The following is a 22445-nucleotide window of genomic DNA, read 5'->3' as shown; positions in this document are numbered from 1 at the left end:
TAGTACTTAGTACAACATCCTTTTACAGTTATAACAGCTTTTAAACGTGAAGCATAGCTTGACACAAGTGTCTTGCAGCAATCTACGGGTATCTTCGCCCATTCATCATGGCCAAAAGCCTCCAGTTCAGTCACATTCTTAGGCTTGCGCACTGCAACTGCTTTCTTTAAGTTCCACCAGAGGTTCTCAATCGGATTTAAGTCTGGTGACTGCGATGGCCACTTCAAAATGTTCCAGCCTTTAATCTGCAACCATGCTCTAGTGGACTTGGAGGTATGCTTGGGATCATTGTCCTGTTGAAAGGTCCAACGCCTTCCAAGCCTCAGGTTTGTGACGGACTGCATCACATTGTCATCCAATATCTCCTGGTACTGAAGAGAATTCATGGTACCTTGCACACGCTGAAGCTTCCCAGTACCTGCAGAAGCAAAACAGCCCCAAAGCATGATTGACCCCCCGCCATGCTTCACAGTAGGCAAGGTGTTCTTTTCTTCATAGGCCTTGTTCTTCCTCCTCCAAACATAGCGTTGATCCATGGGCCCAAACAGTTCTAATTTTGTTTCATCAGTCCACAGAACACTATCCCAAAACTTCTGTGGTTTGTCCACATGACTTTTGGCATACTGCAGTCGACTCTTCTTATTCTTTGGGGACAGCAAGGGGGTGCGCCTGGGAGTTCTGGCATGGAGGCCTTCATTACGCAGGGTGCGCCGTATTGTCTGAGCAGAAACTTCAGTACCCACATCTGACAAATCTTTTCTCAGTTCCTCAGCAGTCACACGGGACTTTTCTCCACTCTACGCTTCAGGTAGCGCACAGCAGTCGAAGTCAGCATCTTCTTTCTGCCACGACCAGGTAGCGTTTCAACAGTGCCCTTTGCCTTGAATTTGCGAATGATGCTTCCTATGGTGTCTCTTGGTATGTTTAACATCTTTGCAATCTTCTTATAGCCATTGCCCTTCCTGTGAAGAGTAATCACCTGTTCTCTTGTCTTCCTGGACCATTCTCTTGACCTCACCATGTTTGTAACCACACCAGTAAATGTCTAGAAGGAGCTGAGTATCACAGTCATTTTAAAGCTGCCTAATTGGTGCTTATTAGGCTTTATTGCTGCTCCCTGATATCCACAGGTGTTTTCAATACCTGATTGAAAACACTTCATTGAACCTCTGTTCTTCAGAGTGGTAGTCTTTAAGGGGTTGAATAATTATGTCAATGAAGAATTCACAAAAGAAACATTTACTACTGTATTACAAAACTAATTGATGTCATTTTAGTTGCATATGGTTCTTTAAGAAGTCCTTGTAGGATTTCATTCTGAATTCAATTACAAATGTACACTAAATTCCCTAAAACCATTTACAGCATTGGCGGTTGAATAATTTTGAACACAACTGTACAGCATAGCTGGTTTTAATGAGAATTATACTGGTGTATGACTGTGCAGATTCTGCACAGGAACAAAAACAGACATCCAAACCAAGGAGGTTACGTCAGGCTTATTTAGACTTAGGACAAAAGAACTTAATTAATCTCAATGTTCAGTCATCTAAGACAAATGGTTCAAGCAGTTTTGGGGTAGAAATCATTGTGTTATCAGTAAAATGTTTCCCCACTTCAGTGTTCATACAGGTTATCCTCCAGATATTATGCATGATGTTTTTGAGGGCATTGTAGAGATCGCATGTTGTTTGACATTGCTGATATCTAAGAAAGATTTTGATCTTGAAATCCTTAACAGATTTATCATGCATTTCCCCTACAATTGGGGAGACAAGACAAACAAGCTCCATGTAATCCCACACACATTTTCAACAAGAAAAACAATAGGTGGGAATGCCCATGAAAACTGTGCCCTGCTAAGACTACTCCTATTTATAATTGGGCATTTGGTGCCTGGTGGTGAAATATGATGGTGAAATGGCAGATATTGTTAGATTTAAAAGACATTGTGGAGCTTGTGCACCAGCACACACATCTTAGAGTGCAATATTTCAGAGCACAGACAAATATCAAGAACTATTTCCTGATGTGACACTGCTACCAAAGCATCATTTTTTGGAGCACTATCCTCAAGTAATTAAGATTTTTGGTCCCCTTGTGGGACATTGGACAATGCGAGGCAAAGCAGGTTTTTTTTTTTTAATCAGGTTTTCAACACACCAACTGCTATACAAATGTGCTTCTTTCACTTGCCAGTAAGCATCGATGTCCTATCACCTGAGTTCATCCAGCTTTGAAAAACCTGGTCTTAAGATCACAAATGTCTCACTAGTTCCTGTGGATGTTTTGAAACAAGAAATGGCTCAGACTATTGAACAGAAACTTCCTGGTGCAACTAATGTTCACCTAACTAAATGTGTATCAAGCCAAGGTGTAAGCTTCAAAAATGGCATGGTTGTGGTTTATAGGTCTACAAGTGGACTGCCTGATTTGTATTGTAAAATAAAGACTGTGATTCATGGTGAGAAGTCTGTCGGGGTGGTACAGGGAACACTTCAGAGCCTTTGAGCTGAGTCCATCTCCAGCAAGAGAAACTGTTTTCATTGAGCATGATGAACTGGCAGATGCATACCCTTTGGCAGACTATTTTGTTGGTTCAGTCAGAATGGTGACATTAAAAAGACACAATCATATAAAGTTTATTATTCTGGGCAAAAATGATTCCCAGAGATTGATCCTTAAAGACAGGTTACCTGAATCAGTCAGTCAAATAATACAGCATATAAAGAGGCTATGTGGAGTAGAAGGGGACTTCAGACTCCAATTCATGCAGATTTTAACCTCAATGTCTGATATTAAGGACAAAAGCACTATTAAAGTCATCTTTAATACAGTAGCCTCACACCATCCTGCCCTGCCTGGTGACTGCCCCCCAGCCATAATCTTCTGTTGCCTCCTCTCACTCTTCCGATGACTGTGTTCCTTTCATCTTGTACCTCATTTTATACAGACTTATTATCTTCTCCCGAGTCGATCCCCTCAAGATTCTCTGCACAGCCCTTGGTCTTTAAGGTGCCCAGGTTCTCTTATGATGCTGAAGTACAGCTAGAAAGGGCCAATGCTGCATTTAAAGAAAATGGAACTTTATTGAGTCCTAATACTAAACTTAAGTCTACCATTCTTGATAGCTTAATTAAAACATTTATTCAGTACAAAGTCTATCTCTCTGATGCATAGTTTAAGGATGTAGCTGCAGCTCTTGTGTCAGCCTATCCTTGTTTGAAAGAGCCTGTTTCAGCCACTGGATATGACGGCTGGAAGACAAGATTGAAGTATAAACTTCGGTAACTACCGAACAAAGCTGAGACATCTTGGATGCCTAGAAGTATCAGTAAATGCTCTTATAAACAAACCTAATGATGGATGCAGTCCTGTGTATTGTGTAAAAAAGCAGAAGTCAATTACTGCCTTGCTTATCTATCTGGTGAAACAAAGGAGACTCAAGAACATTTAAGAGTAGCTCTCCTCTCAGAAGTGGAATAAAGACACAATGAAAATAAGGTGGCAATGTTGATGGAGAAGTCGTTTGCTCACAGACGGCAAGAAGTGGTTCGAGATGCAGATATCAAAACAAGATGGCCAGCACTCTTCAGTGTGTGTGAGGTAAGTGAAACATTATACTCCTTTTTGTTAGAGGATTTAGAGTACAATGAAAAGACTGGTCACACTTCAGCGGTTGTGATCGTGCATTCACTAATTAATATAATAAGTGATCTAATCAAGGCATATAGCAAGAAAGGTGAATTTATAGGAAGGAGACTCAAGAGCATCATGACACCCATGACCCAGGTATTGAGTTCTAAAAATAAGACACATGCTCACAGAAATGTACTTTTTTCATATTTACTGACATTGCTCTATATGGTATTAGGAGAAAAGCCACACATCATGTGTGAGTTGCCATGCACAAAGTTTAGAAGCAGCTCTAAATTTGACCTTCACAAAATCTCTTTATTTAGAAATAAACTACACATGCTGTTTGTGATCCACCCACTTGCCGAGCTTCCGCTTCCTCGAGCAGCACTTCCAGCATCCCCTCTCCCAGCCACCAGCATCAGGTGACACGAAGGGGATGGAGCCACCAGGGAGGAGGGTACCTCTCGGGTACATCTGCCTCTTTTAAACCAACTACCTGCATGTCTTCCCTCGCCACATCCATAAAGTTCCTTTTTGGACTTCCTCTTTTCCTCCTTCCTGGTGGCTCCATCCTCAGCATTCTCCTACTGATATACCCCATGTCCCTCCTCTGCACATGTTCAGACCATCTCAATCTCACCTCCCTCACCTTGTCTCCAAAACGTCCTTCATGCAATGTTCCTGTAATAAGCTCATTTTTAGTCCTGTTCATCGTCATCACCCCCTAATGAAAATCTCAGCATCTTCAGCTCTTCAGAAAGTGGATGCAGCTATCGGGTCTGCACAAACAGTTGTTTCAAGCTTGTGCTAACTAGACTTTATTAACAAAAAAAAAAGAGTACAAAGAAAAAAAAAATGGACAGTCTAATAAGTTGTTTTATCGGAGATTTGCAAAAGCAGCAATGTGGAAAATATTGTTAGGGGCGGAGTAACAACAGAGACTTGGAAATCTGCATGGAGATGGAAAATCTGAGCCTATTTTAGATGTAAGTTACAATATATCTCCCTTTACAGTTTTATAGGATAAGATGTTATACGTTTTATTATCCGTTTGTTTGTATAAGAAAAATCCTTGTAAAGTGTGTGTGTGTGTGTGTGTGTGTGTGTGTGTGTGTGTTTCATAAAGATCTTCATAAATTTAGAAAATATAAACTTATGAGACATGTGGCTTTCAACCCAGTACTTTTCTGGATTGCTCCAGGACTGATTTCATGTATTTATATATGAAAAAAAAAAATGTTCAATGCAGCAAATGTATATTTATGACACTATCTATAACTTATTTTTTTGAGCAACATCCACTTTGAATGATGGGCAGTAAAACACAAAGTGTCTTTCAAAAGATATTTCAATTGTGTATGTAGCACATTTTCTCAGGAACTGTTAACCTGTTAAATTTAGGTTGGGCATTTTTATTTTATGTGATATGCCTGGGGACGATGGAAAATAAATCGAACATTAATAAGAGAGTTAGAGAGAATTTATTGAGCAACACACATTTAGAACTGTAGTAGACTCAGAATTACAGTAGAATCATTTGATGAGCTGAAGAATACATTTTAGATTATTTAACCACACAACATTGATTTACAATCTAATTTTATTCATTAAAGCCTGTCAGTATAATCTGGTTAATAAAAACAAAAGTCATTGTTAAGTTAATTAAAAGACAAGTTTGCTCATTAAGTAATAACATTGTTTTATGATTAATTGAAAATGCATTAACAGAGAAATAATTAGCAGGAAATGCCTTTAGTGAATCATCCAGATACTCAGGAAATTGATAAAATGCCTTTTCATTCCTTGTGGATTTACAGACCTGTTAACAGAAAAAGGTAAAAAATGTTGTCAGTGATTTGACAAATGTGTTGTTTTTTTCATTCTCTTTTAGTGAAAATTCCAGCTGTGTCCAGTGGTGTTCAGTGAATTCTACATACAGTCATGTGAAAAAGTTAAAGAAGGTATGTGTGAAATATTAACTACAGCTTATATCGTCACCACATATTAGTCTATTTATTACTTGTAGGTTGTGTAATGCAGCTGTTGCAATCAATTTTTTTTTTACTGTCTTGCATCCTCACCATCAACCTGGCCTAGCTCACGGTATCGCCATATATTCTGGAATTGTGTGATGTGAATTATCAAATACAGTGAATTTGATCCTGGGTGTGAATATAAATTTGGCTAAGAGACATGTTCATGGATGTCTTTACACACTTTTGGACTTCTGTTACACCTTGTAATATAGAGAATACACTCCCCAGTGGAGGAATACTGTTTCTGCTGGGAGCTGAGGACATGAGTGGGAAGTGGATTCCACAACATGATGATCGGTTAACCCGCACTTTCCTAGTGTGCGAGATCCCACTGAACGCATATGCTTTTGTATATATGATGGCTAAATATACAGTAGTTCACATGTACACAGACACAGACTGAGGATTTTAGATAATTACTTGTATAATTGTATACATTCTTTTCTACCACATTATCTGTGTAAAGCTGCTTTGTACTGTCATGAACTAACTTATTTCTTTTTACTTTTTTTTAAAGTTACCATGATAACTGAGGCCTGTAGAGTTCTGGATGTAACTTTAGCATTTTTTGTAATCTTTCAAAAGTTGTTTATCTGAAGTTGTTCATTGAATCTGTAGCTGATATGTAAAATATGTAAATGTAGAGTTCAAAGAGGGTATACTTCCTTTTTCACATGGCTGTCAATGAAATGGGGTTTTGTCCATTTCCCAGTTGGATTATTTACAGGTTTTTCCAGTTACATAAAATCTGGTGCAATCTTGCTGCTGTACTCAATACAGTTTAATGGATTTAAAAATAGCATCTCTTTAAATTTTTTTATTTTTACCTCAGCGTTTTGTTGACCAGATAAAAGGCCCCATGGAAATTGAGGCCCTGTCATGGATGTCCACAGATCTGCCTGAACGGTGTTGATTTCCAGGGAAGCAACGCTGCAGAAAACACATTTATTATTATTATTATTATTTAGATTTCTTTATGGTTCACAAGCAGGTTTATTTATTTCACATAGTTTGAGTTTCTTCCTGCACTATCAAAGAGCTCTGTTACTGCAGCAGCTCAAGCGATGGGCTAAAGGTAGTGTTAGATTATTAAATCTAAAGTGTATGTTGTTGAAGTAACAAAACCTAACAGCCATTTTTAGAATTTAAATTATTGATATATTTGAATATATTGTCCGACTTTAACCTAGTGGGTAAATGTTATTTTCTGTCTTTATCATTGTTTGGGTTACAGTACACTTTCTTATTAACTTATTTTATTAGGTCCATCTGCTATGTAACATAGATATTTAAACATTTTGTAAGTATTGGCACCCCTCAAACCGGTCTGTTAGTGAAAATGTAATACATGTGTGATTGTGTGCGGATCAGCTACATCAGGGGTCTTCAACATTTTTCAGGCCAAGGAGATAGGCGATAGAGACATGGGGCAGGAACCCCTGACACAAAATGTGTCAAACATAGCCCCTGATATTAAAAGAAATCCAATCATATTCCTTGTTATTTATAACACAGTTAGAACTATGTTGTTACTGTACATGCATCATTGTATATCTATTTTCATATCTTTATTGATTTATGCATCAAACATATTTTGCAATAAAAATCTAAATTTATTAGGTAGATTTGCAGTTTTATATATATATATTCTTTTACTATCAGGTGAACTATTATACATTTACATGAACTTCAGCTTTTATTTTAATAGAACTTAAAATGTTATAATTATATTTCTTTAATTTATCTTTGATGTTTTTACCCATGTTTCTAAAAAAAAAAAAAAAAAAAAGACCCATGAACTACATTGATGCTGATATTATGGGTGTTATTAATACACAATCCTCATGTTATCTTGCGTGCATGGTGCATGTTAAGTGTATTCACTCACCTTTGCACAGTTGTTATTTCTCAAAAGGCAAAGGTGAATGCTGCAGTGAAGGAAAACCTTGGATTCATCATGATAAAATGTAAACATCTTGAAGGAGAATCGTCCAGTTGTGGAGACACCATTTTCAATCACCTTTACTGTGCCATCATTTGCATTTGGACACCTAAAAATATATCATTTTCCAATTGGTTTAAATCAGGAAGATGTATTTTTGATTAGATTTACACAGGAAGTCCTTCTAGGCAATGCATTATAAGTAAACATTGCACTGTGTAATGCATATTCTTCATCATTAAACATTAAATCTTCATCAGGACAAACGAATTCAAGATCAGCAGTTTAATTACTGTCTTAAAATACGGTAAAAATAAACAAAAGAAACAGCAAACATTAAACATGAAGAAAAATCTGTATTTCAATGGTGGTCTAAAGTATTTCTATCATCATATTATGGCTTATGATATTGCTTTGCAGTTACTGTACCAGGATTTGAAATGAAAAGTTTAAATAAGTATTCCTTGGGACAGGTGAGCTTCATGTTGGTGATGATAAATTAGGCTTTTCTGTGTAGTAATGTTACTGTACAATTTGTATCTATATCATTTTTCACATTGTACATTAAATCATATCTTTATGAAGTGCTTAAGATTTATTTATACATTTATTTAAGATACATAAACGAATATAACTGCAGTTACAGAAATTGTGAATAAGCTATTGTCTTCTATAAAATATAAAATCTGATTTTTAAAAGAATCCACATGATTTTATAGACACCGTCTTATTCACTGGATTCGATTTTGTGTATCATAACTGAAATATTTTTAGTTAAATATAAAAGTCTATTTTATTAGCTTGTCATCCTAGGTAATTATAGCTCTAACATTGATCCTTCATCTTAATCTTAGTTACCTGGATTCAATTAACAACTTGAATTTGTGTACAATCTCTGAATAAACTACATATGAACTCTGAGTATCTCTGAACTTTTCACTTGAATTGCAAAGCAAGAGTAAACAGAAAATTTTCAATATCCTTGATTAGGATGAACATATATTTATATATGCAGAGAAGAAGAAAGTTACTTACTTGTGATTAATCAGGTCCCAGCGGACAGTGTAGTTTGCTTCTTTTACAGGTGTGGCCCAACATGAATCTATCACTGTGGCAATCTGACGGCTGTCGACTCCTTGAACAAAGACTCCTATGTAGATTTGTTGGCCCACCTCTATATTCACCCTGCCAGTGTACCGGTGTGAAAAGCCAGCATCCTCAAAGGGAATCATCCTTACCTGGTACATGCCTTTTCCCTCTGGAAGAGCCTTGTGCACAATGCTTTGAGACCATGAAATAAAGACAAATTAGAATAGGCACTACGATTAGGAGTGTGTATAGAGTGCATCCAGAAAGTTTTCACAGCGCTTCACTTTTCCCACAGTTTATGTTACAGCCCTATTCCAAAATGGATTAAAATAAATTATTTTCCTCAATATTCTACAAACAAAAACCAATAATGACAACATGAAAGAAGTTTGTTTGAAATATTTGCAAAAGATTTGCCATGACAGTAAAAATTGAGCTCAGGTGCATCCTATTTCCACTGATCATCCTTGAGATGTTTCTACAACTTGATTGGCGTCCACCTGTGGTAAATTCAGTTGATTAGACATGATTTGGAAATGGCACACACCTGTCTATAGAAGGTCCCACAGATTACAGTGCATGTCAGAGCACAAACCAAGCCATTAAGTATAATGAATTGTTTGTAGAGACAGGTATTGAGGTACAGATCTGGGAAAGCAAACAGAAAAATATCTGCAGCATTGAGGGTCTCATTGAGCACATTGGCCTCCATCATCCGTAAATGAAAAACTCTCCAAGAGCTGGTCGTCTGGCCAAACTGAGCGATCAGGGGAGAAGGGCCTTAGTCAGGGAGGTCATTCTAAAAGGGTGCCAGCATTTCTCTGTAGAGAGATGAGAACTTTCCAGAAAAAAACAACCATCTCTGCAGCACTCCACTAGTCAGGATTGTATGGTACAGTGGCCAGACGGAAGCCACTCCTCAGTATAAGGCACATGACGGCCAACCTGGAGTTTGCCAAAAGGCACCTGCAGGACTCTCAGACCATGAGAAACAAAGATTGAACTCTTTGGCCTGAATGATAAGCGTCATTTCTAGTGAAAACCAGGCACCTCTCATGACCTGGCCAATACCATCTCTACAGTGAAGCATGGTGGTGACAGCATCATGCTGCAGAGATGGTTTTCAGGAACTGGGAGAATAGTCAGGGGAAGATTAATGCAGCAATGTACAGAGACGTTCTTGGAAAACCTGCTCCAGAGTGCTCTGGACCTCAGATCGTTCGAACTGGCGATGGTTAATCCTCCAATAGGACACTGATCCTAAAAACACAGCCAAGATAACAGAGGAGTGGCTAAGGGATGACTGTGAATGTCCTTAAGTGGCCCAGCCAGAACCCACCTAATTGAGCATCTCTGGAGAGATCTGAAATGGTTGTTCACCTACAGTCCTTATCCAACCTGATTGAGCTGAATCCAAGGGGTGCCACAGCTATGGAAAACATCCTGCGGGGTGCTTGTACCAAATAGGACACGCACAAAAGCACTGACCTCGTGTCAGATGAAGACATTGGAGAGGCTGGTGCTCACTCACCTCTGACCTCTGGTGAGCCCATCGATTTGCCTAGCAACCTGGCAAATGGAATGGAAGATGTTGTCATCTTTCTCCTAAATCGGGCTATTTTGCACCTGGAAAGGGCTGGGAACACAGTGAGTCATGTTTTTTGACTTCTCTTCTGCTTTTAACACTATCCAACCTGTGCTCCTGAGGGATAAGATGGTGTACATGGGAGTGGACCATCATCTTTTTAACTGAATATTGGACTACATCACAGACCGACCACAGTATGTGAGGTCTCATGACTGTGGGTCTGACATAGTTGTCTGTAACACTGGAGCCATGCAGGGAACGATTCTGGCCCCGTTCCTCTTCTACACTGCAGACTTCATGTTCAGTTCAGCAACCTGTCACCTGCAGAAGTTCTCTGTTGACTCTGTCATCGTCGGTCTGATCACGGATGATGATGACAAGGAGCACCTGATCCAGAACTTTGTGGACTGGTAGCAATGGAGCTGCCTCCAGATAAACGCGGCGAAAACCAAAGAACTGGTGGTGGATTTCCGTAGACACAAACAAACTTCTTTACCACCAGTGAAAATTCAGGGAAAGGACATTGTGAGATTGGACTCTTACAAATACCTGGGTCTTCATCTGAACAGCAAACTGAACCGGACAGACAATATTGAGGCATTTTATAAGAAAGGACAGAGCAGATTCTTTCTGCTGAAGAGACTAAGGTCTTTTGGAGTAAAGGGAGAGCTACTGAAACCTTTTTTAACTCTGTGGTGGCCTCAGCCATATTCTATGATGTGGTATGCTGGTGCAGAAAGAAAGAGACTGGACAAGCTGATCAGGAAGGCCAGCTCAGTCCTGGGATTTTCCTGGACATTGTACAGGAGGTAGAGAAAAGGAGGAGGGTAGCAAAACTATCATCATTGCTGGAGAATGACTCTCACCACTTGTATGAAACTTTCTTTCATACAAGCAGCTCCTTCAGTGAAAGACTGTTACATCCTAAGTGTTTGAAGGAGCGATGTAGAAGGTCTTTTCTCCCTGCTGCGATTAGACTTTACAATCAGAGCTGTTCTTAGTGAACCATTCACCAGAATATACACTGTTATTACTGTTTAACTGCAATAACAAAACCAAAGTATTTCAAGTGTAATAACTTATTTTGTGTAATAACTTATGTGCAATAAAAGAAATTTTTAAAACCGTGCAATATTAACTGTGTGCAATATGTCTGGTCTCGTAACTATTAACTCATGGTCTCTTTTTTTTTCTTTTGTATTTATACATTGTGTTGTGTATATACTGTTTACTATATTATGTCTCTTTTCTTTCATATATTTTGATGTTTTTTCCTTTGCTGCTGTAACAGAGAAATTTCCCCACTGTGGGACGGATAAAGGTATCTTATCTTGTTTCATAAACACTTCTTTCACGTTGTCATTATGGGTTTTTGTTTGTAGAATTTGGAGGGAAATTATTAATTTAATCCTTTTTTCTAATAAAGCTGTCACATAACAAAATGTGGAAAAAGTGAATCTGTGAATACTCTCCTGGTGCACTGTATAATTGAAATCAATGCATACATGGGTTAACCTACATCCATTCCAAAAAGCTTTATTAGTGAACCGCACCCCTACCTCTGAATAGGATTTAGCTCAGTATCCATGCTAGATGTCTGAGTGAGCTCGTAAATGCAGGAGAAGAACAGTTCCAGTCTTTTCGCTCTGTGAATAGGGCCTTCTGGAGAGTCTACATCCCCTTGGATTTGGTTCTCATAAATGAAATGGGTGCCATTGGCCTGAGAGTATTATTGCAATAAAAGAAAATGTAATTCCTACTTTATAATTTACTTTATAATTTAAACCAATCAAAATGTAAAGATAGGTGTACCGTAAGATTTGTGCCACAGATGTGTTCATCATTGTCAAAGTGGAACACCAGTCTGCCATCATGAACTGTTCCTTTGCAGCTCGGGTCATTCAAGTGGAGGTTACTCGCAGGAAAACCAGCTTCAAACAGCTGACAGCGGGACAGAGACATGGTGCCAGAGCTGCTTTCACATATTTCAGTAGCATCTAATGAAAAAAGAAGTAATTCACAGTAGGGTTTGTGTAAATAAACTAATTGGAGAATTTGTTTCCATGACAATAATATTTTAGAAATGTATACCATAATGATCAGGGTTTGGTCTGGGATCATTTTCATTACAGAAGCAGCCATAGATGCCATCTTTCTCCCCACACCACTCATCTGCAGTGCAGTTCAGATTCTCACAGGGATCCATTCTTGCTAATTAGAGGAAGAGTATAGTAAAAAATTTGAGTATAGTCAGAATACTTCTATATAATTAAGTATAACATTTTCCCCAGGAGTTTTGTTGCTTCTGGGAAAATCAATCTTATTTTCAAAATACTGTATCAATGCTGGGTACATAAATATAGCAATCTTACAGCAAGATAAATCAGAGCGCCAGTCTGGGATCTGGAGCTCCAGTGTGGTGCAAGCAGCATCATAGGCCTCCACAGCTGAACAGAGTATGTCTTGTCCCCATGCCTCTGGGTAAGCACACATGTCATACACACAGGAACTGAAATAGGATTCAGGGTTGATACGGAACTGGCAGTGCTGAAATGGTCCACTGGTGTTGGTGATGATGCTGCAGAGTTTAGAGTACTCCTCTCTGAAGGCGCAGTCATTAGGATCAACAGGCTGGTCATTAACACCACATCTAGACAGGAAACAGGACGGACAATAATCTAATGAAAGTGTGAAAAGAGAGCTTTTGCAAATGCTATGCTTTAGACATCTTTAGAGAAATATATAAACAATGATAACTAACAAAAGAACAAACCTTAACAGCTCTGCATAGCAGTGAGTTGGATCTAATGTTATTATCATATAAATCTTTTTCATTATGTTTAAATTTACTACCTTGAGCTACTGGTGTTTGATTTCCAGCTGTTGCCAAAAACATAATCATCGGGTGCAAGTTCTCCATTCGGCAGGGTCTTGTCATCTGTAGGATCTCCATTATTGTTCCCACACATTCCACACACAGATCCATGGAAGCTTGGGCCCAGCCTGACCAAAAGTGTATAACGGCCATCGTAGTAGACCATGAGCTCATGTGAAGCATTTACAACTATAAAATTCTGCTCCTGATATATTTCTGCAAGATGATTGATGTGATAAGCAGATGAATCCACTTCAACTCCATTAACCTGAAAAAGTGAAACAGAAGGAAAACGTTCTCTAAGCATGTGTGTAACACACATTTTTTCTCTGGAAGCAGGAATATAACATTATTTTAGTACCTTTACTCTCTTGTTTTGTCCAATTGTAATTTGTGTTTGTGTTTCTTGTTTATTTAGCCACATGTCCACTGCAGATACAAAGGAAACTGCTCTGCTCCCACGATGCATGTTGGTTGCCACCACACGGAATTGTAGACCATCGTGAGGGACATTTCCACATGTCTGAGAAATCTCATATGAACAAGTGCCCTACAGAATATTGGAATAAATATAACAAATATATAATTTAATGTAGTAAATACGTAAAGTAACAAAGTATTAGAGTAATTTTTGCTATTACTGTAATAATAAGAACAGACTGTTTATTTCTAAATAAATCACACTATATAAGGTCATAGACACAACTTGCACATTAGGATCTGAGCCAAGCCACTTATGAAATGGAGTGAAAGAAGATCCTCAGAGGAAACCCACATGTATGAGGACCGTGCTGAAGGAACATTACACAGATAGTAACCTGAACTCAAGATTAAAGATAGAGCCCTGGAGCTGTAAGGCACTGAGGTTACCTTCTGCACCACCATGCTGCCATGCCATACAATGTTTGATTTCCAAAATTGAACCCTGACCCTTTTTTTTCAGAATTTTCATAAATGTACACAATCAGTTCTAACCTGAAAGTGAGCCACAGCTCCATCAAAGGTATAATAATGGGGATCTCCGAGACCATGCATGTTGACATTTGACTGTGGCAGCCGACTCTACCATTCTTAACCACACACTCCTCAGTGGGAGTGCAGGAGGCAGAAATGCAGTGCAGATCATTGGGACCAAAGCATTTACAGTGTTGTAAACATTGTTCAGTCCAGAACTCCTCACCGATCTGCAAGAAAAAAGACTGTGGGTTTACTATAAAAAAAGTTTAGATTAAAGATTAGAGGGATATATAGTTATTTTAACCATATACTTATCATTTATGCAATAAAAATATACAAATAATTTTAATTCAAATAATTTCTGTCCTTGACCATGTTATGTATCTCTATGTTCTGTTATGTAGCTGAAATGTGTTGTATTTAATTATATAATAGCCAATTTTATATGTACCGTAATTTCCGGACTAATTAAGCGCAAATATAAGCCGCACCCACTGAATTTTACAAAGATTTTTATTTTGAACATAAATAAGCCGCACCTGTCTATAAGCCGAACTACACTGAAACTAATAAACTTTCCACAGGCTTTAATGAAAGACACGTTACACGGTGTAACGGGTAAAATATGTTGCGGCTCCTTTAAGAGCAGAGCGGTATTTTGTGAATAGCCTGCCGCTGCATTTTTTCCGGTATTACTGCATGTGTGCAAGACGAGGAGTATGTCTTTATTATTTTCTGATGCTCATTTATGTTTCTTTGACAACTGTAAAGCACGAGTTTTGGAAAGCTGTCTGTGCTTATATGGTTTCTGTTGTAACTGAAGTTAGCGAGCTCTCCCTTCATCCAGACTCAACGCGCTAAAATGGCTTGTATCTAAACAGTAGCCTACCAAGAAAGTCATTGTTCACTGTCTTCCTCCTTCCTTTCACAACTATTTCTCTCGAGAGTTTATCTTTTGGCATTGTCGTGCATTTAAAAATCTCCACCGGTGGAAGCTTTTCTCCCGATGCCGTGCAGCTCAGAACACAGGTGTAGTGCGTTTTATCTTTCCGTTCGGAAATTTCATTTGTCTAATGTTATGTCGCTCAGTTTTTTGGCTTGAAGTTTGTGAAATCAGGAAAAACCCGGGAAAAATTCATAAATTAGCCGCTTCGTTGTTTAAGCCGCGGGGTTCAAAGCGTGGGAAAAAAGTATATATGTTCAGTCAAAATGAAACAATTAACTATTTGTTTCACCATATCACACAGCATAGATAATGCCATTAAGTCAGATTGAATTAAAAATAATAACACTGCAAAATGAAGATTGGTTTAAAAGTGGTGTACAGCTGTGAAAGATAGAATCAAATAGTGGCAGAAATTCACCTGGAAGTAGAATCCATTGTGTGAGCAACCACATTGCTCTACAGGCATACAGTTTCCTCCACTCCTTACAAAGCCATCATCACAGAAACAGCCCTCTCTGCATGTCCCCTCACATGTGTCATTTATAATGCTGGTACAGGTGTGTCCACAGTCTGAGCCACACAGCTCATAGTGACTGTTTGTAGGACAGGATATACCTGAGGAATTAGTATACACATATGTGACCTTTCACTAAGAATTATTATATTTATAATAATAATAAAACTTATTCATTTTAAATAATCTAATCTACACGAAATTGCATCATTAAGGACTTAAATCTAACTGTTTTAATTCCCTTTAAAATCACTTACGACATGTTGTATTTTCTCTCCAGGGATAAATCCTGATGTTGGCAGACTGGCAGGCACTGACATATGTTTCAATGGAACGGCACAGTACATCATTCGAGTGTTGGGAGAGGCACAGGTCAAAGACACAGTCGTTAAAATAGACAAGAGGATCAACATATGCATGACAGAAACTCAGAGGACCCTGACTGTCCATTATGATTGCACACAGAGACTGTGCTCTAGATGGGTTTGGACACTGTGAGCAGGCGTCTCCACATCCGTGATTACATGTTGTGTCGTTGCCCTCTTTCCAGTCAGCTCCAAACTCTGAAGCAGAAGAAGTCAGCGTACCAGAACGCAAACGGAAATCATCACTGCTGTCACCATTGAAGTTACCGCAAAGGCCACATGTGGCTCCACTGTAATTCCCTGGAGCGGTGATTTGCACCATCCAAGAGCCATAACTCACACTTAGACCAAAGTCAGTTGTAATAAATGTGTTTCTTCCACTGAAATAAACCAACACACGGCCAGAGTCGAGCAGGGCAGGAAGATTTCTGGTTTCACTGTCAATCTGGAGGAAAGAAAGTTAAATCTTACACTAATTTTTATAGTGGTAACAAAGAGAAGTTTACAAGGTGGTATTGAAATGTGTCCAGACTTATGGTGCTAAGTGGGTACTATTTTAAACACGTGCATCAACACATCTGTGATTTAATCATGGACAGCAAGTTATTACAATGAGCAACTCTAACATTTTGGTGAAACTAAGCATTTGATCATGATCATTGAACAATACACTTTGCCCTTAAGCAGAAGTTGAAGATCCAGAAGGTGCTTGACAATCTTTAAAAAACAAGACTTCCAGAACACATTCCAGAAGTGGCAGCGTGTTGCATTGCAAGTTGACTATTTTGAATGTGATCACACTATGTAAAGCTTCTTAAATTAAATGAATTAAAATGAATTGAATAAAATTAGTTCTTGTAAACAGATCTAGTCCAAAATATACCACCTCATATATTGCATTGTCTTTTCTTACTGAATTAATACCTTTCCACTGATCAAAATTGAACACACTTTATTTTTGTCCTTAAAACTCACCTCAGCTGTGCCATACATGTCGCGTGAAATGTGCACCAGGTGTCCTGACACATTGACATAAACTTCAACAGTGATTGACACTGAGCCGCCATTCCATGCTTCATTTCGTGCAGTGACATGAAAATATGGTAGCCCTCGAGTATCATTACATACAGTTGCCAGTGTATAGTGGCATGTGCCCTGAAAGTCAAATCTATGTCCATCAAATGTGCTGTAGTGGGGGTCCCCTGAAGCTGAGCATGTGGCACTGGGTTGTGCATGGCAGCCATATTCTCCGTCCATGACACGGCATATTTCCTGCTCTTGGCAAGAGGCAGGAGTACAGCGAACAATACCTGATGTCCCATCACATACACAGTGTAACAGGCACTGCTCACCAGACCAGAACTGCTCTCCACTCTGTCTGTACCGACCTTCATGAAAACAGCCACAGTCTGTAGGAGGAACACACTGATCTCCACTTAGCAGTAGCCCATTATCACACTGGCAACCTTCCTGGCAATGTTGGGTACAAGGGAATGGAAAAGACAGACTTGGACAGGCTGCAGGACAGGAAGTGCCACAAAGCTCATAGTGGCTGTGGGTGGGGCATGTGGAATCTGACAAAAAATTAAATGAACAAATATTTATATATATATATACAAACTAGCCATTGTCTTATTTTAAACTACTATTTTAAGTACTCACCACAGTTGGTTATATTTCTCCATTCTCCCACACTGATACCATTTTGCTGGCAAAGTACAGCGTAGTCTCTTAGAGCCTCACACATGGCCTCTCTGGCACCATGTGTCTGTTGCAAATTGTGTCTGCAGTGTTCTAACCAAATCTGAGGGTCCAGGCTGCTGTGGCACTGAGCAAACGGCCCATTTGTAGAGGTTATGATGCTACAGTACTCGCTGCTGTTGTTTCCTGGTGAGATGACCTCTGATCCTATGCAGAAGGTTGAAAGAGAACCATTTCTCCAGCTATCCGCAAACTCCTGTGTATTGTTTAACAAAACTCCATCTGGGCTGTAAAACTCATCTCCTTGGTTTCCATTGAAATTTCCACACAGACCAGCAAGTGCCCCACTGTAGGTGTTGGGTGCTGTAATTCTAATTAGATGTGACCAATCAGATCTCACAGTTACCCCAAATGATGTTTCCATAATTATACTATCTACACTGCCATGGTAGATACGGATTTGACCAGCACCAACACTGTATGGTAGAGCAACCAGGTGTCCATCAACCTGAAAGGGAAAGCAATATGTTGTTCAAATTAACTGATAAATTGTCAAAGGTCTGATTGATCAGCACTGTCTTGTTTCTGTAAACGATAAACTTACCTGTATATTTCCACCTTCCGCAATGTCTATAGAAACCTGAAATCCCTCTGCCTCAAACTTCAGGATCTTAGAAAAGCCAACGGTGCCCATGGGGACTCTCTGCAGGTTAACTAAAAAATTTGGTCTTGTGGAAGATCCAATAACTCTTGTGAGTGTGAGTTCACAGGCTCCTGGATAAGTGAAAGCCACCCCATCAAAGGTGTGATATGAGCCTATTCGGTCAACCCAACAGGTGGAATAACTGGTAGGTCTGCAGCCTCTTACACCATTATTAATGGTACACACCTCCTGTGAACCACAATGATGATGTTGACAGGTCATAACACTGTTTCTACAGGTACATATCCTACCACAGTCATTGTCCAATACCACTGATTGACCATCAGCATAGTAAAGTCCTTCAAAAGTGCAGCCACAGTTACTTTGAGGAACACATTCACCACGGCTTAAGACATAGCCTGCATCACAGATACAGCTTTCCTGGTTTGGTAAGGTGCAGTTTAAAGGTGAAAAGGGGTTACTGCACGTTGCTGGGCAGCTTGTTCCCTGGAACTCATAGTGACTGTGCTCTGGACATGGTATTTCTGAAAGTAGATTGTAGTAGAACAGTATTATTATATTTTATGCTGTAACAAAACATTGTCCTCGCAAGTATGACTATTTTAAAATATTTTACTTACCACAGAATCCCGTTCTTCTCCATTGACCCAGCTGTATGCCTCGCTGTTGGCACTGAGCAGCATAAACACTGATTGCTTGACAAAGAATTGGTTGGTATCCACCTCCCACACATAGATCATAGACACAGCTGTCTAGAAAATTCTGTGGTGACAGAGTGGAGTGGCAATTTGCAAAGGGGCCACTGGCAGCTGCCAAGATACCACAGTGGTCTGAGTTACTGTAAAGGCTACTCTGGTAAGTGGTACAACCTGCACATGCAAGACCTGAGCACCGGGTATACTCGCACCCAGGATCTGTGTCTCCCTCTGCCTTCCAGGAGTCTCCAAATTCCCTATCTGAGCTCAGGATTACTCCTGAAGGTGAAATATAGTCATCTGCTGGTTGGTGGTTAAAGTTACCACACAGACCACATGTGGAATTTTGATATTCATAAGGTACATTGATGGTTACATAGGAATACGCATCATATGTAACAACCAATCCAAATGCTGTACTGATTACAATTGAAAAACCTGACCGGTAGACTTGGATAGAGCCATTGTTCAGGCTGAATGGTGTTGCTGCAAAGGTTCCATTCACCTAATGAGACGAAAAGAAAAGAAAATCAGCTAATATTAATAATAATATATATATATATATATATATATATATATCAAAATGTGGTAATATTGACCTTGGCCTCATATGGATGATCTTTTACTAATTCCAGTTGCTCCTCATACACAAATACCCTGACCAGGCGTGTCCATGACACATGTGTACTACCCCGATGCTCGTTTTTCCCTTCAATGCGGTAGTATGGCAAGCCGCTGCCACAGGCCTTCAAAGAAATGTATGTTTAGATATTTCCCGAGCCCACATGTGTGTGTGTTAATGAATTAAACTAAAATAATTGCACAAAAATAAATTCTTTCAAACCTCAGACAAGATGTATGTGCAGGTTCCTTGAAAGTGGAAGATTTGATTATCAAAGGTGTAGTAGTGCGGATCACCAGAAATAGTGCAGGTTCGGCGTTGTACGTTTTGGCAGCTATACTGGAAAGCAGCCGGACGGCAAGCTTGAGAAAATGTACATGGCTCTGAGACGCACCGGAGACCCGACCGAGTGCAAGTGCATTTCCGCTGGCAAGAGTTATCAGTCCAGAATACAGTACCTTGTGGCACTATGATACCTGGTAGAATAAAAAAAATGGATTATTTTTAGTCTGTAAAAATAAATAGGAACTTAATGTGACAACTAAATGTATTTTGTCCTGACATTACCATCAAACTGACAGGTTTGTGATCCATGATCTACACGAAAAGCCCATCGTCCTGGAACATTCACATTGCTGCTGTAAGAAAAACTTGTGTAGTTGTATTGAAATGATCCAGGAATTGAGAAAAAGTAGCTGGAGTCAGCTGTGTCATAACCCGCCTGATAAAAAAAAAATTAAGAAGATGCATTTATTAACTATAATTTTGTCAACTTCACTGGTTAAAATAAATAAATGGATTATGTCTCTAAATCATTTGTACCTGCACGCTCCGGGTTGTTGGAGCAATCACACCATAGTTCATCAAAATGAAGGAAAAATGGCCATTGGAAATCAAAACTACTTGGAAAGATGTTTCCTGAAACAATCAAATATTTCTTTATGTTCTCACAAAATGTACATTGGACAGTAGACAATTAATTATTTTTATTTGCTAGAAAACTTAAATGGTGTTTATTCTAATAAAGTTGCTACAAAGTTCATCTTACTGTGCCAGTTGTAGGGTAATATGCCACTCGATCCCATGTTGCAACAAAAACCAATGTAGCATTGAAACTCAGCTGAGGGAAATAGCGATTGATGTCTCGAGTAGCTTGAGTGAGAACATTGCCAGAAGTGAACTGATGATATGAAATGACTCCATTTCCACGGTTATCAAGGTCAGTCCAAAATGGAGCAATTATGTCTGGTCCACCATATCCCGGGAATTGGTAGGGAGAGTAACTGCTCGAGGCTTGATTAAATGTTAAGTGTCCATTGTTGTTTACCTATAAGAATTTTTTTTAGTTTAATTACATAAAATGAAAAAGGCAAAAAATATTGATTGTGTTCAGGTGTACTTTTTAAATATGCAGTTACAGGCTCTGCCACAGCACTACTGGGTTCACATGATCATTTTAACTTAAATTGCAGATTGTACATTTACATTATATAGAAGTCAAATTACTGGGTAATTACCAAGTAACTGTCCCAATTACTAGGCATGATACACATTAATTTAAACAAGTTCTACTTACAAACATTTGGTTGTATGTGGTTCCAAAATATATAAATGGTTGCTGAAGAGTGATAACAGATGAACTTCCATCATCTATCCGGCTATTTACTATGTCTCCAGTTCCAAATGGGTAAAAGGGTCCTAAGACATAGCAGAACAAATATGCAACACATTAAAACAACATAAGGCAAAATAAATGAAAAAATACCACATTTTTTCAATTAGATAAGCAAAAGTACCTGCCAAAAAAGGTTTACCTAGATGAGTGGGGTAGCCATTTTTTTCTTATCATTATCTATATTTTTCCAGTAATTAAATTCTGCACCTTTGCATCCTAAAGTTATTTTTGAGGCTGATTAATGATTTCTAACATACTACTTTCCTTCTGTACCCAAAGCAAAGTTGTAATGTAGTTGATCTAGCTGGTGGATAAGTTATTGATGTCTTTGATTGAAAGTTAATACACACAGTATATCACAACTTATACACAAAAATATGCAGTGCATCAGGAAAGTATTCACAGCGCTTCACTTTTTACACATTTTGTTGTTACAGCTTTATTCCAAAATGTTCATGAGTATTCCCAGCCTTTGCTCAACACTTTGTTGAAGCTCCTTTGGCACCATTTACAGCCTAAAGTCTTTTTGAGTTTCATGCTACATGCTTGGCACACCATTTTTGGACAGATTCTCCCATTCTTCTTTTCAGAACCTCTCGAGCTTTATCAGGTTGTATGGGGAGTGTCAGTGCACAGACATTTTCAGATCTCTAAAAAGATGTTTAATCAGGTTCAAATCTGGACTCTGGCTCACCACGCAAGGACATTTACAAAGTAGTCTAATAGCAACTCCTTTGTTATCTTGAATGTGTGTTTAGAGTCGTTGTCCTGTTGGCAGATGAACCATCTGCCAACAGTCTGAGGTCCAGAGCACTCTGGAGCAGGTTTTTAATCAAGGATGTCTCTGTACATGGCTGCATTAATTCCCTTGATCCTGACCAGTCTCTCAGTTTCTGCCACTGAAAAACATCCCCAGTGCATAATGCTGCCACCACCATTCTTCACTGTAGGGATGGTATTGGCCAGGTGATGAGCGGTTCCTTGTTTCCTCCAGACATGTCGCTTGGCATTCAGGCCAAAGAGTCCAATCTATGTTTCATCAGACGAAAAAGCGAGCTGTCATGTGCCTTTTCCAAGTTGAAGAAACATCTCAAGGATGATCAGTGGAAACAGAATGCACCTGAGCTTAATTTTGAG

General features: G+C 39.0%; 1 protein-coding gene across 1 annotated transcript in view; it reads right to left on the bottom strand.

Moving 5' to 3' along the window:
* Positions 1-5101: 5101 nt before the first annotated feature.
* The window catches only part of LOC124376176 (alpha-tectorin-like), a 28587-nt gene continuing 11243 nt past the window's right edge, over positions 5102-22445 (bottom strand). The window contains 24 exon segments of the mRNA XM_046835135.1: positions 5102-5458; positions 6503-6605; positions 7564-7726; positions 8653-8898; positions 11854-12014; positions 12107-12291; positions 12386-12505; positions 12667-12944; positions 13148-13437; positions 13531-13719; positions 14145-14194; positions 14197-14353; positions 15491-15687; positions 15844-16396; positions 16927-17525; positions 17614-18160; positions 18257-18840; positions 18937-19516; positions 19611-19757; positions 19856-20109; positions 20201-20354; positions 20456-20551; positions 20682-20960; positions 21210-21331. Of these exon segments, the coding sequence (XP_046691091.1) occupies positions 6504-6605; positions 7564-7726; positions 8653-8898; positions 11854-12014; positions 12107-12291; positions 12386-12505; positions 12667-12944; positions 13148-13437; positions 13531-13719; positions 14145-14194; positions 14197-14353; positions 15491-15687; positions 15844-16396; positions 16927-17525; positions 17614-18160; positions 18257-18840; positions 18937-19516; positions 19611-19757; positions 19856-20109; positions 20201-20354; positions 20456-20551; positions 20682-20960; positions 21210-21331 (6053 nt within the window). The 3' untranslated portion in view covers positions 5102-5458; position 6503.

The sequence above is a fragment of the Silurus meridionalis genome, chromosome 22 (assembly GCF_014805685.1).
Source record: "Silurus meridionalis isolate SWU-2019-XX chromosome 22, ASM1480568v1, whole genome shotgun sequence".
NCBI classification, from domain to species: Eukaryota; Metazoa; Chordata; class Actinopteri; order Siluriformes; family Siluridae; genus Silurus; species Silurus meridionalis.
This window is presented reverse-complemented; position numbering and strand designations above follow the sequence as displayed.